Source organism: Nerophis lumbriciformis, linkage group LG18 (genome assembly GCF_033978685.3).
Source record: "Nerophis lumbriciformis linkage group LG18, RoL_Nlum_v2.1, whole genome shotgun sequence".
Lineage (NCBI taxonomy): Eukaryota > Metazoa > Chordata > Actinopteri > Syngnathiformes > Syngnathidae > Nerophis > Nerophis lumbriciformis.
Window position 1 is genome coordinate 15,418,436 of NC_084565.2, and position 14,321 is coordinate 15,432,756.

Here is a 14,321-nt window from a genome sequence, read left to right on the forward strand (position 1 = left end):
AGATAACACACAAAACTAAAAGCGCTAGACAAGGCTAGGAAAAATACTTCATGAAAGAAGTTAATATAAGGACAAAGTACAAACTAAAAACGCTAGACAAGGCTAGGAAGACATACTTCATGAAAGAAGTTAATATAAGGACAAAGTACAAACTAAAAACGCTAGACAAGGCTAGGAAAAATACAGGCAAACCTTAGATGAATGGTACACGATGAACTAGTGAGTTCTCTGGCAATATCAACAGGTTTGCAAGCAGTGACAAAGTTCCGGCGCTCACAGGCCGTCAGCAGCCAGGTTAAATAGGCTGCTTCTAATCTACGTCAGGTGTGTGCTGCTGCCTTGCGCCAGCTGCACTCCATACTGTGGACGAGAGAGAGAGTGAACATGGTGTGCAGACAACAACAGAACTGAGCAAGGAAATTTCAGATTACAACAATTCTACCATATAACCCTGATTGGTGGAGGGCCACAGTGTTCGTAGACAATCTGAAACTTTCTCCCATCGCCACACTGACTCTTTGGAGCTCAGCCACAGTGACTTTAGGTTCTTCTCTGCCTCTCTAACCACTCTTCTCCCCCGATTGCTCAGTTTGGCCGCACGACCAGCTTGAGAAAGAGTTCTATTTAAGAATTATGGACCCCCAGCACGGTGGAACAGGGGTTAGTGCAGGGGTCGGGAACCTTTTTGGCTGAGAGAACCATGAAAGCCAAATATTTTAAAATGTATTTCCGTGAGAGCCATATAATGTTTTAACACTGAATTCAACTAAATGTGTGCATTTTTAAGTAAGACCAACATTTTTAGAGTATTATCCTTTTTAATAACATTGTTATTCTGAAGCTAGCCAATAATAAATAACATACTTCCATCCATCTTCTTCCGCTTATCCGAGGTCGGGTCGCGGGGGCAGCAGCCTAAGCAGGGAAGCCCAGACTTCCCTCTCCCCAGCCACTTCGTCCAGCTCTTCCTGTGGGATCCCGAGGCGTTCCCAGGCCAGCCGGGAGACATAGTCTTCCCAACGTGTCCTGGGTCTTTCCCGCGGCCTCCTACCGGTCGGACGTGCCCTAAACACCTCCCTAGGGAGGCGTTCGGGTGGCATCCTGACCAGATGCCCGAACCACCTCATCTGGCTCCTCTCGATGTGGAGGAGCAGCGGCTTTACTTTGAGCTCCCCCCGGATGGCAGAGCTTCTCACCCTATCTCTAAGGGAGAGCCCCGCCACCCGGCGGAGGAAACTCATTTCGGCCGCTTGTACCCGTGATCTTGTCCTTTCGGTCATAACCCAAAGCTCATGACCATAGGTGAGGATGGGAACGTAGATTGACCGGTAAATTGAGAGCTTTGCCTTCCGGCTCAGCTCCTTCTTCACCACAACGGATCGATACAGCGTCCGCATTACTGAAGACGCCGCACCGATCCGCCTGTCGATCTCACGATCCACTCTTCCCTCACTCGTGAACAAGACTCCGAGGTACTTGAACTCCTCCACTTGGGGCAAGATCTCCTCCCCAACCCGGAGATGGCACTCCACCCTTTTCCGGGCGAGAACCATGGACTCGGACTTGGAGGTGCTGATTCTCATCCCAGTTGCTTCACACTCGGCTGCGAACCGATCCAGTGAGAGCTGAAGATCCTGGCCAGATGAAGCCATCAGGACCACATCATCTGCAAAAAGCAGAGACCTAATCCTGCAGCCACCAAACCAGATCCCCTCAACGCCTTGACTGCGCCTAGAAATTCTGTCCATAAAAGTTATGAACAGAATCGATGACAAAGGGCAGCCTTGGCGGAGTCCAACCCTCACTGGAAACGTGTCCGACTTACTGCCGGCAATTACGGACCAAGCTCTGGCACTGAGCATACAGGGAGCGGACTGCCACAATCAGACAGTCCGATACCCCATACTCTCTGAGCACTCCCCACAGGACTTCCCGAGGGACACGGTCGAATGCCTTCTCCAAGTCCACAAAACACATGTAGACTGGTTGGGCAAACTCCCATGCACCCTCAAGGACCCTGCCGAGAGTATAGAGCTGGTCCACAGTTCCACGACCAGGACGAAAACCACACTGTTCCTCCTGAATCCGAGGTTCGACTATCCGGTAGCCTCCTCTCCAGTACACCTGAATAGACCTTACCGGGAAGGCTGAGGAGTGTGATCCCACGATAGTTAGAGCACACCCTCCGGTTCCCCTTCTTAAAGAGAGGAACCACCACCCCGGTCTGCCAATCCAGAGGTACCGCCCCCGATGTCCACGCGATGCTGCAGAGTCTTGTCAACCAAGACAGCCCCACAGCATCCAGAGCCTTAAGGAACTCTGGGCGGATCTCATCTACCCCTGGGGCCTTGCCACCGAGGAGCTTTTTAACTACCTCAGCAACCTCAGCCCCAGAAATAGGAGAGCCCACCACAGACTCCCCAGGCACTGCTTTCTCATAAGAAGACGTGTTGGTGGGATTGAGGAGGTCTTCGAAGTATTCCCTCCACCGATCCACAACATCCGCAGTCGAGGTCAGCAGAACACCATCCCCGCCATACACGGTGTTGATAGTGCACTGCTTCCCCTTCCTGAGGCGGCGGATGGTGGTCCAGAATTGCTTCGAAGCCGTCCGGAAGTCGTTTTCCATGGCTTCCCCGAACTCCTCCCATGTCCGAGTTTTTGCCTCTGCGACCGCTGAAGCCGCACACCGCTTGGCCTGTCGGTACCTGTCCGCTGCCTCAGGAGTCCTATGAGCCAAAAGAACCCGATAGGACTCCTTCTTCAGCTTGACGGCATCCCTCACCGCCGGTGTCCACCAACGGGTTCTAGGATTACCGCCACGACAAGCACCAACTACCTTGCGGCCACAGCTCCAATCAGCCGCCTCGACAATAGAGGCGCGGAACATGGTCCATTCAGACTCAATGTCCAGCACCTCCCTCGTGACATGTTCAAAGTTCTTCCGGAGGTGGGAATTGAAACTCTCTCTGACAGGAGACTCTGCCAGACGTTCCCAGCAAACCCTCACAATGCGTTTGGGCCTGCCAGGTCTGTCCGGCATCCTCCCCCACCATCGCAGCCAACTCACCACCAGGTGGTGATCGGTAGAAAGCTCCGCCCCTCTCTTCACCCGAGTGTCCAAAACATGAGGCCGCAAATCCGATGACACAACTACAAAGTCGATCATGGAACTGCGGCCTAGGGTGTCCTGGTGCCAAGTGCACATATGGACACCCTTATGTTTGAACATGGTGTTCGTTATGGACAATCTGTGACGGGCACAAAAGTCCAATAACAAAACACCGCTCGGGTTCAGATCCGGGCAGCCATTCTTCCCAATCACGCCTCTCCAGGTTTCACTGTCGTTGCCAACATGAGCATTGAAGTCCCCCAGTAGCACGAGGGAATCACCCGGGGGAGCACTCTCAAGTACTCCCTTGAGTGAATCCAAAAAGGGTGGGTACTCTGAGCTGCGGTTTGGCGCGTAAGCGCAAACCACAGTCAGGACCCGTTCCCCCACCCGAAGGCGGAGGGAAGCTACCCTCTCGTCCACCGGGTTGAACTCCAACGTACAGGCTCTGAGCCGGGGGGAAACAAGAATTGCCACCCCAGCCCGTCGCCTCTCACTGTCGGCAACGCCAGAGTGGAAGAGAGTCCAGCCCCTCTCGAGAGAACTGGTTCCAGAGCCCTTGCTGTGCGTCGAAGTGAGTCCGACTATATCTAGCCGGAACTTCTCCACTTCGCGCACTAGCTCAGGCTCCTTCCCCCCAGCGAGGTGACGTTCCACGTCCCAAGAGCTAGCTTCTGTAGCCGAGGATCGGACCGCCAAGTGCCCTGCCTTCGGCTGCCGCCCAGCTCACATCGCACCCGACCTCTATGACCCCTGCTATGGGTGGTGAGCCCATTGGAGGGGGGACCCACGTTGCCTCTTCGGGCTGTGCCCGGCCGGGCCCATGGGGACAGGCCCGGCCACCAGGCGCTCGCCATCGTGCCCCACCTCCGGGCCTGGCTCCAGAGGGGGGCCCCGGTGACCCGCGTCCGGGCGAGGGAAATCTGGGTCCTTGTTTTTTATTATTCATGGAGGTCTTCGAGCCGCTCTTTGTCTGATCCCTCACCTAGGACCAGTTTGTCTTGGGAGACCCTACCAGGGGGCATAAAGCCCCCGGACAACATAGCTCCTAGGATCATTGGGACACGCAAACTCCTCTACCACGTTAAGGTGGCAGCTCAGAGAGGAGCTGCATTTTAATGCATTCTCATGCATTAAAATGCATGAGAATGTTTTATATTTTGAACATTATTTTTAACACTGTGATTACCAGCGGAATTATTCATTACTTATCGTGTTAAGCAATGTCAGCTAAGATTTATCTGAGAGCCAGATGCAGTCATCAAAACCTAAGGCTCCAGAGCCATAGGTTCCCTACCCTTGGGTTAGTGCATGTGCCTCACAATACGAAGGTTCTGGGTAGTCCTGGGTTCAATCCCAGGCTCGGGATCTTTCCGTGTGGAGTTTGCATGTTCTCCTCGTGACTGCGTGGGTTCCCTCCGGATACTCCGGCTTCCTCCCACCACCAAAAACATGCACCTGGGGATAGGTTGATTGGCAACACTAAATTGGCCCTAGTGTGTGAATGTTGTTTGTCTATCTGTGTTGGCCATGTGATGAGGTGGCGACTTGTCCAGGGTGTAACCCCGCCTTCCGCCCGAATGCAGCTGATATAGGCTCCAGCACCCCCCGCGACCTCGAACGGGACAAGCGGTAGAAAATGGATGGATAATTGGATTATGGACACCATTGTGCTCTTTAGAACCTAAGTGCAGCAGAAATATTTGTAATCTTTGTCAGATCCATGCCTTGCAACAATTCTGTCTCTGAGATTTTCAGGCAGTTCTTCAGACCTCATGATTCTGATTTACTCTGACATGCAGGTTTGTGCTAAGGTCTTATATAGACCGGTGTGGGCTAAGGTCTTATATAGACAGGTGTGTGCCTTTCCTTCCTAACACAGCTGGACTTAAATTAAGCTGTAGAAAATGCATACTTGCCAACCTTGAGACCTCCGATTTCGGAAGGTGGGGGGGGCGTGGTCGGGGGCGGGGGGCGTGGTTAAGATATATATATATATATATATATATATATATATATATATATATATATATATATATATATATATATATAAGAAATACTTGACTTTCAGTGAATTCTAGCTATATATATATATATATATATATATATATTTTTTTTTTTTATTTATTTTATTTTATTACATATATATATATATATATATATATATATATATATATATATATATATATATATATATAAATAAATAAAAGAAATACTTGAATTTCAGTGTTCATTTATTTACACATATACACACACATAACACTCATCTACTCATTGTTGAGTTAAGGGTTGAATTGTCCATCCTTGTTCTATTCTCTGTCACTATTTCAGAACACACACATTCTACAAATATACATTATAAAATCAATAAGAAAACGGGAGCTCTAATTTGGGAGTCTGAATTAGGATCAGAAGTTCCTATATAAACATTGCGTACTCACGTCACCTTTTTGTATTGATTACTGCAGCTGTGCACTGGATTCATTCACAAATACAAACTACAACTCACAAACACTTTAGAGTTAGGCTCCACCATCAGAATGTGTACTTAAACTTATAAAAGATCACATGGATATTATTCAGTGAGTTGATTCACCAAAACTAACCTGTTATACAGGAGGAAAAAGCACACAGGACGTTTCAATTGTTCACAGACTGGTCGCGCTCATCAGAATGACAAGACACTTCCGGTCTGCAGGTGATAGCATTCAATTGGGAAGAAACGCCCTACTGCCCCCTACTGACCAATGTGAATACTGAAAAATCTGTAATGACAGCTCCAAAAACGAATTCAAACCACAAAATAAAATAAATAAATCAACACAAAAATGTGACACATCATGGGTGGGTCACATATGCATGTATAGTAGATGGCAGTATTGTCCTGTTTAAAAGTGTCACAACATTGCTGTTTACGGCAGACGAACTGCTTTACAGGGGACGAAAACTTGACTGCTGTTGCTGTGTGTTGTTACCGCGCTGGGAGGACCTTAATGAAACTGCCTAACAATAAACACACATAAGAAACCAAGAACTCGCCCTCGATCATTAGCTGTTTATATGGTGGGAAAGCGGACGTGAGAACAGGCTGTCAACACGTCACTCAGGTCCGCATGCATGAATTTCGGGAGATTTTCGGGAAAAAATTTGTCCCGGGAGGTTTTCGGGAGAGGCGCTGAATTTCGGGAGTCTCCCGGAAAATCCGGGAGGGTTGGCAAGTATGTGAAAATGTCAAGGATGATCAGAAGAAATGGACAGCACATGAGTTCAATATGCAAATGTCACAAAGTGAATACTTATGACCTTGTGATATTTCACTTCATTGTTTAATACATTTGTAAAACATTGGGAGAAAAATAACTTGATTTTAACAGACTTTTGCAATGTTACAGAGTGTGAAAAACGTAATAGAGTTTGAACACTTTCCATACCCTCTGTATATTTAAATGTGTATCAAAAACAAATTGAAACTGTTTTACAAAATTATTGAAGGTGTACTATACACTGTCATTTAACCCTAGAGAAACGGTTCAAATCAATAAGGGCTCAAAATCAATATGACATTTATGCCCATGACGAGATCAAGCAATAATCCAGTAGTTTATATGAGACAGTAAGCCATGTATTTATCAATTTTGTGCATAAATCTATGAATATTAAAGAGCCCATATATTAGAAGTCTTGTAAGAGTGTGCATGTTATAACAATAAGATATTGCATGGTATTTGAAGTGTATCTAAGGTCTGATTCTTTTATAGGTGTGGGAAACAACAACGATGGTATTTTGGTACTGGGGGCCACCAACATTCCCTGGGTGCTTGATGCTGCTATTCGGAGAAGGTCAGGGCTCATTGCAATACTCTTCACTTAAGAACATTGTTTTCCTTTCATATTTGATAAGATGCTGCGATAAAAAAGAGAGACTCTTGCTAACCATTATTTGATTGATTTGCTTTGTCGAAAATAAGCAAAACTTGTTGATTACTGAAGTGTACTTATACTGCTGGGCTGCACAATTATGGCCAAAAAAATAATCCAGATTATTTTTATCAATATCGATATCAGGATTATTAATCACAATTATCCATTATTGTTAGGTAAAACATAGTTTTTTACACAAGTCAGCAATCTACTTGTGGTAATGGGGACCTTGGGGGGGAAGGCCGTCATTATGTAATGTGTAATAAAATAGTCTAATAAAAATGGGAAAAAAAGTTAACCGCTTGTCCCTTTCGGGGTCGCGCCTATCTCAGCTGCATTCGGGCGGAAGGCGGTGTACACCCTGGACAAGTCGCCACCTCATCACAGGGCCAATACAGATAGACAGACAACTTTCACACTCACAGTGACACACAAGGGCCAGTTTAGTGTTGCCAATCAATCTATCCCCAGGTGCATGTTTTTAGGAGGTTAGAGGAAGCTGGAGTACCCAGAGGGAACCCACGCAGTCACGGGGAGAACATGCAAACTCCACACAGAAAGATCCCGAGCCAGTTAACCATATATTTAAAAACAAATCTTTGCTTTTTTATTATTAGTATTAACATTTCATCTTGTTCTCATTACCTGATGCCTTTAGTTCAGTTTAAGTATTTTTGATGTTGTTTTGGGGTGCAAAAACCCCAATCATGTTCCATGGGTAGGGATGGGAATTGATAAAATGTATCCGGTTCCGATTACACTTTTGATACTGTTTAACGATGTGGTTCTTTTAATGATTTTCTTATCGATTCTTATTTGGAAAAAAAGACAACAAAAGGTAGATTACCATCAATTGTGTTTAGATTAGAGCTAACATGACTTTACAAAGCCAACAGTGAGCTCTTAATTGATTGATTGATTGAAACTTGTATTAGTAGATGGCACAGTACAGTACATATTCCGTACAATTGACCACTAAATGGTAACACCCGAATAAGTTTTTCAACTTGTTTAAGTCGGGGTTCACGTAAATCAATTCATGGTAAGAAGCACATAGCATATATATTTTTTTTTTATAAATATAAGAAATAAATATTCTTCTGTAGAATTTAACAAAATAAAACATGTAGAAATTCCTCAAGAATGTAACATTTATATTACCATTTTTAAAATGTTCAAGAATCTTTTGTCATCTCCCTAGAAAATATTTTGGTGACACTCAAAATATTAGAATGGTATGTTTAGATTTACAAGATGAAACTATCATATACATAGCATGCAACACAAGATATTTCAAGCCTTCTTTTGATTAGATTTTGATGATTATGGCTTACAGTTTACCTTGAATTGAAAATCTCAGAAAATGTGGGGTCTTCAAAAACTGTAAGCCATATTTGAAGGTAATTGCTGACGTGATTGGACTTTTACACAATTTTTGAATGCTATGAGTTTCACCTGAATAATGGAAATGACTGAGTGAATGTGTTTGCAGAAAAACATTCAACTTTTTTCTGACTACAATTGAACATTCACTTCTTAAAAATAAGGAGCACTCTGGCAAATTGGTGCAAGTTTAATAGCACAAACTTAGTCACTGCATGTATACTTCCCTGCCGCGGTGAAAGGAGACCCTATAGCGCCGGGCGACAGACATAATATTAAGCTCGTAGTTACTGCCGCCTCGGAGCCAGTCAGAATCTGTCTCTCATCTGGCTCATTTAAATGAGAAGGTATTCATTTCAATTTAACAAATAATAGGGCTGACATGATAAACGGTGAGTTAGTACCTGTTGTATTTACGGCAGATGACGTGCTAGCGTTACTGCTGCTGGGATGAGATCGATGTGGTTAAAAAGCACAACATTCATTTATAGTTGTTGCATGCTTTGTGTTCAAATGTTTCAGCATATTGCTCATATGTTCTCCTCTTAATGAAGTAGCAATATTGCAGTTAGTACATGTAGCGCTGTTGCTCGAGAACGTTTGTTTTGCTGGGGGGCCGCCATTTTGCTTTCTGACGTAACTCACACGTCATTCCGAACCACTGGCATTAATAAGGATGATTGATAATTGGTACACTGGGAACTGGTACACTTTGGATTCCCATCCCTATCCATGGGTAAACCTTGCATCATCTATTGGAAACATTTGCTTGATCTCTTTCTACATTATATGGTTTGCAGCGTGAAGCATGTGTATTATATTACAAAATAGAAAAATATAGCATTATTTTGAGCAACGATTGTACTCATGTGAAAGAGACCTTCAATACATTTCTGCATTCCCTGGAGTCAAGCGCAAACGCAGGGGAGAGCGCATAGATTCAATGGGGAGCCCTTCTCACCAAAAGACTGCAAAGAATTGTTGGCATTCGACGTAGAAGTATCTCCAGACGCTATTCAGCAGGACTGCTAGCTGTTAGTCCCGCAAGTGCCACTCCAAGGAGACAAGCAGATCAACAGGCAGTTATGCAGGCGTCCAAACCTGTCGCCATCTAATTACAGCAGTGCGGCTGGCTGCAGCACCCCGGGAAAAGTATGTTAATGCCGGCCAACATCAATCAATCAATCAATCAATGTTTATTTATATAGTCCTAAATCACAAGTGTCTCAAAGGGCTGCACAAGCCACAACGACATCCTCGGTATAGCCCACATAAGGGCAAGGAAAAACTCACCCCAGTGGGACGTCGATGTGAATGACTATGAGAAAGGAGAGGACCGCATATGTGGGTAACCCCCCTCCTCTAGGGAGACCGAATGCAATGGATGTCGAGTGGGTCTAACATAATATTGTGAGAGTCCAGTCCATAGTGGATCCAGCATAACAGTAAGAGTCCAGTCCACAGTGGGGTCAGCAGGAAACCATCCCGAGCGGAGACGGGTCAGCAGCGCAGAGATGTTCCCAACCGATATACAGGCGAGCGGTCCACCCCGGGTCCCGACCCCGCACAGCCAGCACCCCATCCATGGCCACCGGATCTGTGTGTCTCCCCTTCCACAAGAGATAGGGGGGAGCAGAGGAGAAAAGAAAAGAAACGGCAGATCAACTGGTCTAAAAAAAAAAAGGGGGGCTATTCAAAGGCTAGAGTATACAAATGAGTTTTGAGATGGGACTTAAATGTTTCTACTGAGGTAGCATCTCTAACTGTTACCGGGAGGGCATTCCATAGTGCTGGAGCCCGAATAGAAAACGCTCTACAGCCCGCAGACTTTTTTTGGGCTCTGGGAATCACTAATAAGCCGGAGTTCTTTGAACGCAGATTTCTTGCCGGGACATATGGTACAATGCAATCGGCAAGATTGGACGGAGCTAGACCGTGTAGTATTTTATACGTAAGTAGTAAAACCTTAAAGTCGCATCTTAAGTGCACAGGAAGCCAGTGCAGGTGAGCCAGTATAGGTGTAATATGATCAAACTTTCTTGTTCTTGTCAAAAGTCTAGCAGCCGCATTTTGTACCAACTGTAATCTTTTAATGCTAGACATAGGGAGACCCGAAAATAATACGTTACAGTAATCGAGACGAGACGTAACGAACGCATGAATAATGATCTCAGCGTCGCTAGTGGACAAAATGGAACGAATTTTAGCGATATTACGGAGATGAAAGAAGGCCGTTTTAGTAACACTCTTAATGTGTGACTCAAAGGAGAGAGTTGGGTCGAAGATAATACCCAGATTCTTTACTGAGTCGCTTTGTGTAATTGTTTGGTTGTCAAATGTTAAGGTGGTATTATCAAATAAATGTCGGTGTTTAGCAGGACCGATAATCAGCATTTCCGTTTTCTTAGTGTTGAGTTGCAAGAAGTTAGCGGACATCCATTGTTTAATTTCATTAAGACACGCCTCCAACATGATCATGGAGCTCTGTGCGAATACACAATGGTCTCTGGCATGGGTGGAAACCTCTTTACGGAGCATCAAGATGAGTCGCTGCTACTTTCCTGCGTGCGGCGAGTATGCTTTTTAAGTGTTAATATCGCTGACGGTCACCCTCATTTAATCATGGAAGCCAAAATCGTAATCGTGATTATAATTTGAATAATTGTGCAGCCGTAACATAATGTTACTCTTACACTAAATTTACTTCTGGATTATACAAAGATTTATGCTCAGTGGGTTTTAGAGGTAGAGGAATGATACTTGTAATGTTGAAAATGTTAAGTGTTAGCTTTCAAACGCTGCTATTATTGTTACATTTTTATTTTGTTTAATTAAATTATTAATCGTTGTTTTATACATTTAAGTATTAAATGATGTTCTGTTTTCATGAAGTTGGTTTTGTTGAGCTTTTAGCTGCCATTCTTCCTATTACCTGGACGTATAGCATGTGTATGTTACTAAACAAGCATCATGAATTAGTTACTATAGTAACACAAATACTGGAGGCTGTAGGTTTGAAGAAAAAAAACTGTTGAATTTAAGTTGTATTTTCTTTATCATTGACTGACTTGTAGTCTGTGTCGATCAGATTTGAGAAGCGTATTTACATCCCGCTACCAGAAGAGCCGGCCCGTGCACAGATGTTCCGCTTGCATCTGGGCAACACACCTCATAGCCTGAGTGAGGCGGACCTGCGACAGCTTGCCCACAAGACAGACGGCTACTCTGGTGCTGACATCAGTATCATCGTACGGGACGCCCTAATGCAGCCTGTTAGGAAGGTCCAGTCTGCGACACACTTTAAAAAGGTGAATTCAGCAAACACTTAGCAGCATCAGTGTAGATTTACACTTAGCTGATAATACGTACATACATCTAACATGGGGGAGCTACAACAGAGCTAAATTGTTGTGACCTTAGCCAAAGATGCTTAGTGTGACATCTTAGGTCAACCAGAAAAGCAACATTTTTATCCACGCTCAAAGGAAATAAGCGCCCCCACCCCAGTGACCAATAGGCGCATTAGAGAGAGTGCATGGACACTAGGACTTCACACGTAGGTGTGAAAATACAAAAAAACTAACTATTTGAGAAATCAGACTAATTTAGTGCATCGTAATGTAGTGAGTGGAGCACGGTCAGATATCACTATTGTTGAATATTTTATGTTATCGACAACAGGAAATAAGTAATTATTAATATAAAAGTAATCAATTCTTGAGAATGTTTTATGAACCAGAGAGTAAAAAAAAAAAAAAAAAAAAAGATCTTGATGGAGGAAGCGTGTGGCTCCACTCTTCATATTTGATCCACATATATTGAAATTGCATTGATCATCTTAAAGGTAAAAAATTGCCTTGGACAGGATTTGTCTAACAAAGGGTCTGTTACGCAGTTTAGGTCACCCCCTAAGATTAAGTGATGAGAATTTAAATCTGGTAGGAGTGTAAATACTTCCCCAACAAATGCCTCATCATCTCAGTTGGTTGCATACAGATGGACAAGAACCACTGGTTAATTTTTAAGGGAGCATGAGATTCTGACAATCTGGCCCTGATGGTCAGCTAAAATATTTGTTAGACTAAACGATATTTACTTATGTATTAAATTTGCTGTAAACCCTTGTTTTGCTACTTTGGCCAACCCATGAGGCTTTTAACCTATGATGATCTTTAGGAATCAAATGTGTCTCTTGTAAAAAACAACTTCCGTTTTAAGATATTTCAAGAGGCAAATCTTAAGCACGATATTGCTTTTTGTGTATTATTAGCCATAGTCACATGTACATGTTAATGGTGAGAGGAAACACTGCTTTGTGAAAAGTAGTATATTGATAAATACACAGACAATAATTAAAAAAAAATCTGTAGGACCTATAACCCAAATTTCCCCCAAACAAAAACTCTTAAAAAAGGAAACAAAAAACAAACCCACAACTAATCCTTCAAAGGATAGTCCTAAAAACAAAGGGTTTAATCAACTTTGTAACTTGGTGTAACTGGAATCTTTTAACTAAGCCCTCAACAAGCAGACATGGCTCCTATATCTGTGTAAGTGTCTACAATGTAAGATATGTGCAAAATGAAAGTAAATAGCTATGGGCAACAGTATCCGTATCCAAAGGAATATTAGGTTAAATAAATAATTGAAGGAATTAAAAAATAAATAGCCCCTGCTAACATATTTTGTTGAACATCCAGGTCACACCAGGTTATATGAATTTGTGCAAACATGGATATTCATAATGACTATGTCTATCCGGCATAATCTTTCTCATAATACCCAGTTTGTAAACATTCTTAAACTTAAACTTTACTGCGCACTAAATTCAGATAAAGCTGGTGTCCTCAAGACAGAAAAAAAGAAGAGAGGGGAAAAAAGGGTGTCTACTTAGCAGTGAAAGCAGTGTGCTCGTCAAAAAAGTTCTGAGCTTTTTGTGGAGAGTCAAAGTAACAGTTATCTTCTCCGAGCGGGACTTGGGGACGGCAGGATGCAGCAGGCGGAATATGATTATTTCAGGTAAACAGCGTGTTTAATATTGTTGAATGCAGCCTATTTTTACCCAGAGCAGCACTGATGTCTTGATACACTTTCAACTCAGATTCTCAGTACTCCATCTTGTGTTGTCTGGCCCAACTGAGGACTGTTTCTTTATCTTGAAAACGGAAACCTTTAAGGATGAAGGTCCTCTGTTTCGAAGCACCAGCCTCACCCGGTCCTTCTCGCTCACCTCGGGAATGTTAATAATACTCAAGTTAGAGCGCCTCGACCGATTCTTGAGATCTTCCACTCTATCCAAAAGCGCGGTAGCACGGGACTGCAAAGTTTTAACAGTTGTCACACTTTTTCATCTATTGTGAATTGTCCATCAAACCTTATTACAATATTATGTAGTGCATCCAAAGAGTATTTACAGCCATTCACTTTTTCCACATGTTATGTTAAAGCCTTTTTCCAAAATGGAATGGATTAATTTTTGTCCTTACAATTCTACATGCAATACGCCACAATGACAATGTGAAGAAGTTTTTTTTTTTAGAAATGTCTGCAAATTTATTAGAAATAAACTAAGAATTCACAGTCAAAAGTGAGCTCAGGGGCATCCTGTTTCATCACATCGTCCTTGAGATGTTCCTACAGCTTAGTTGGAGTCCACCTGTGGTAAATTCAGTTGGTTGGACATGATTTGGAAAGGCACCGAATGGACCTAAATACACAGCCGAGATATCAAATACCGTATTTTTCGGAGTATAAGTCGCACCTGCCGAAAATGCATAATAAAAAAGGAAAAAAACATATATGAGTCGCACTGGAGCCCGGCCAAACTATGAAAAAAACTGCGACCTATAGTTCGAAAAATACGGTAAATGGCTTCAGGAACTCCGTAAATGTCCTTGAGTGGCCC

The 14,321-nt window shown here is 43.6% G+C and overlaps 1 protein-coding gene across 1 annotated transcript in view; it reads left to right on the forward strand.

Annotated features, from left to right (window-relative positions):
• Positions 1-14,321, forward strand: part of vps4a (vacuolar protein sorting 4 homolog A) — a 52,615-nt gene that overhangs the window by 23,731 nt on the left and 14,563 nt on the right. The window contains exons 8-9 of the mRNA XM_061977734.2: positions 6,871-6,952; positions 11,505-11,724. Of these exons, the coding sequence (XP_061833718.1) occupies positions 6,871-6,952; positions 11,505-11,724 (302 nt within the window). The remainder of the gene's footprint in view (positions 1-6,870; positions 6,953-11,504; positions 11,725-14,321) is intronic.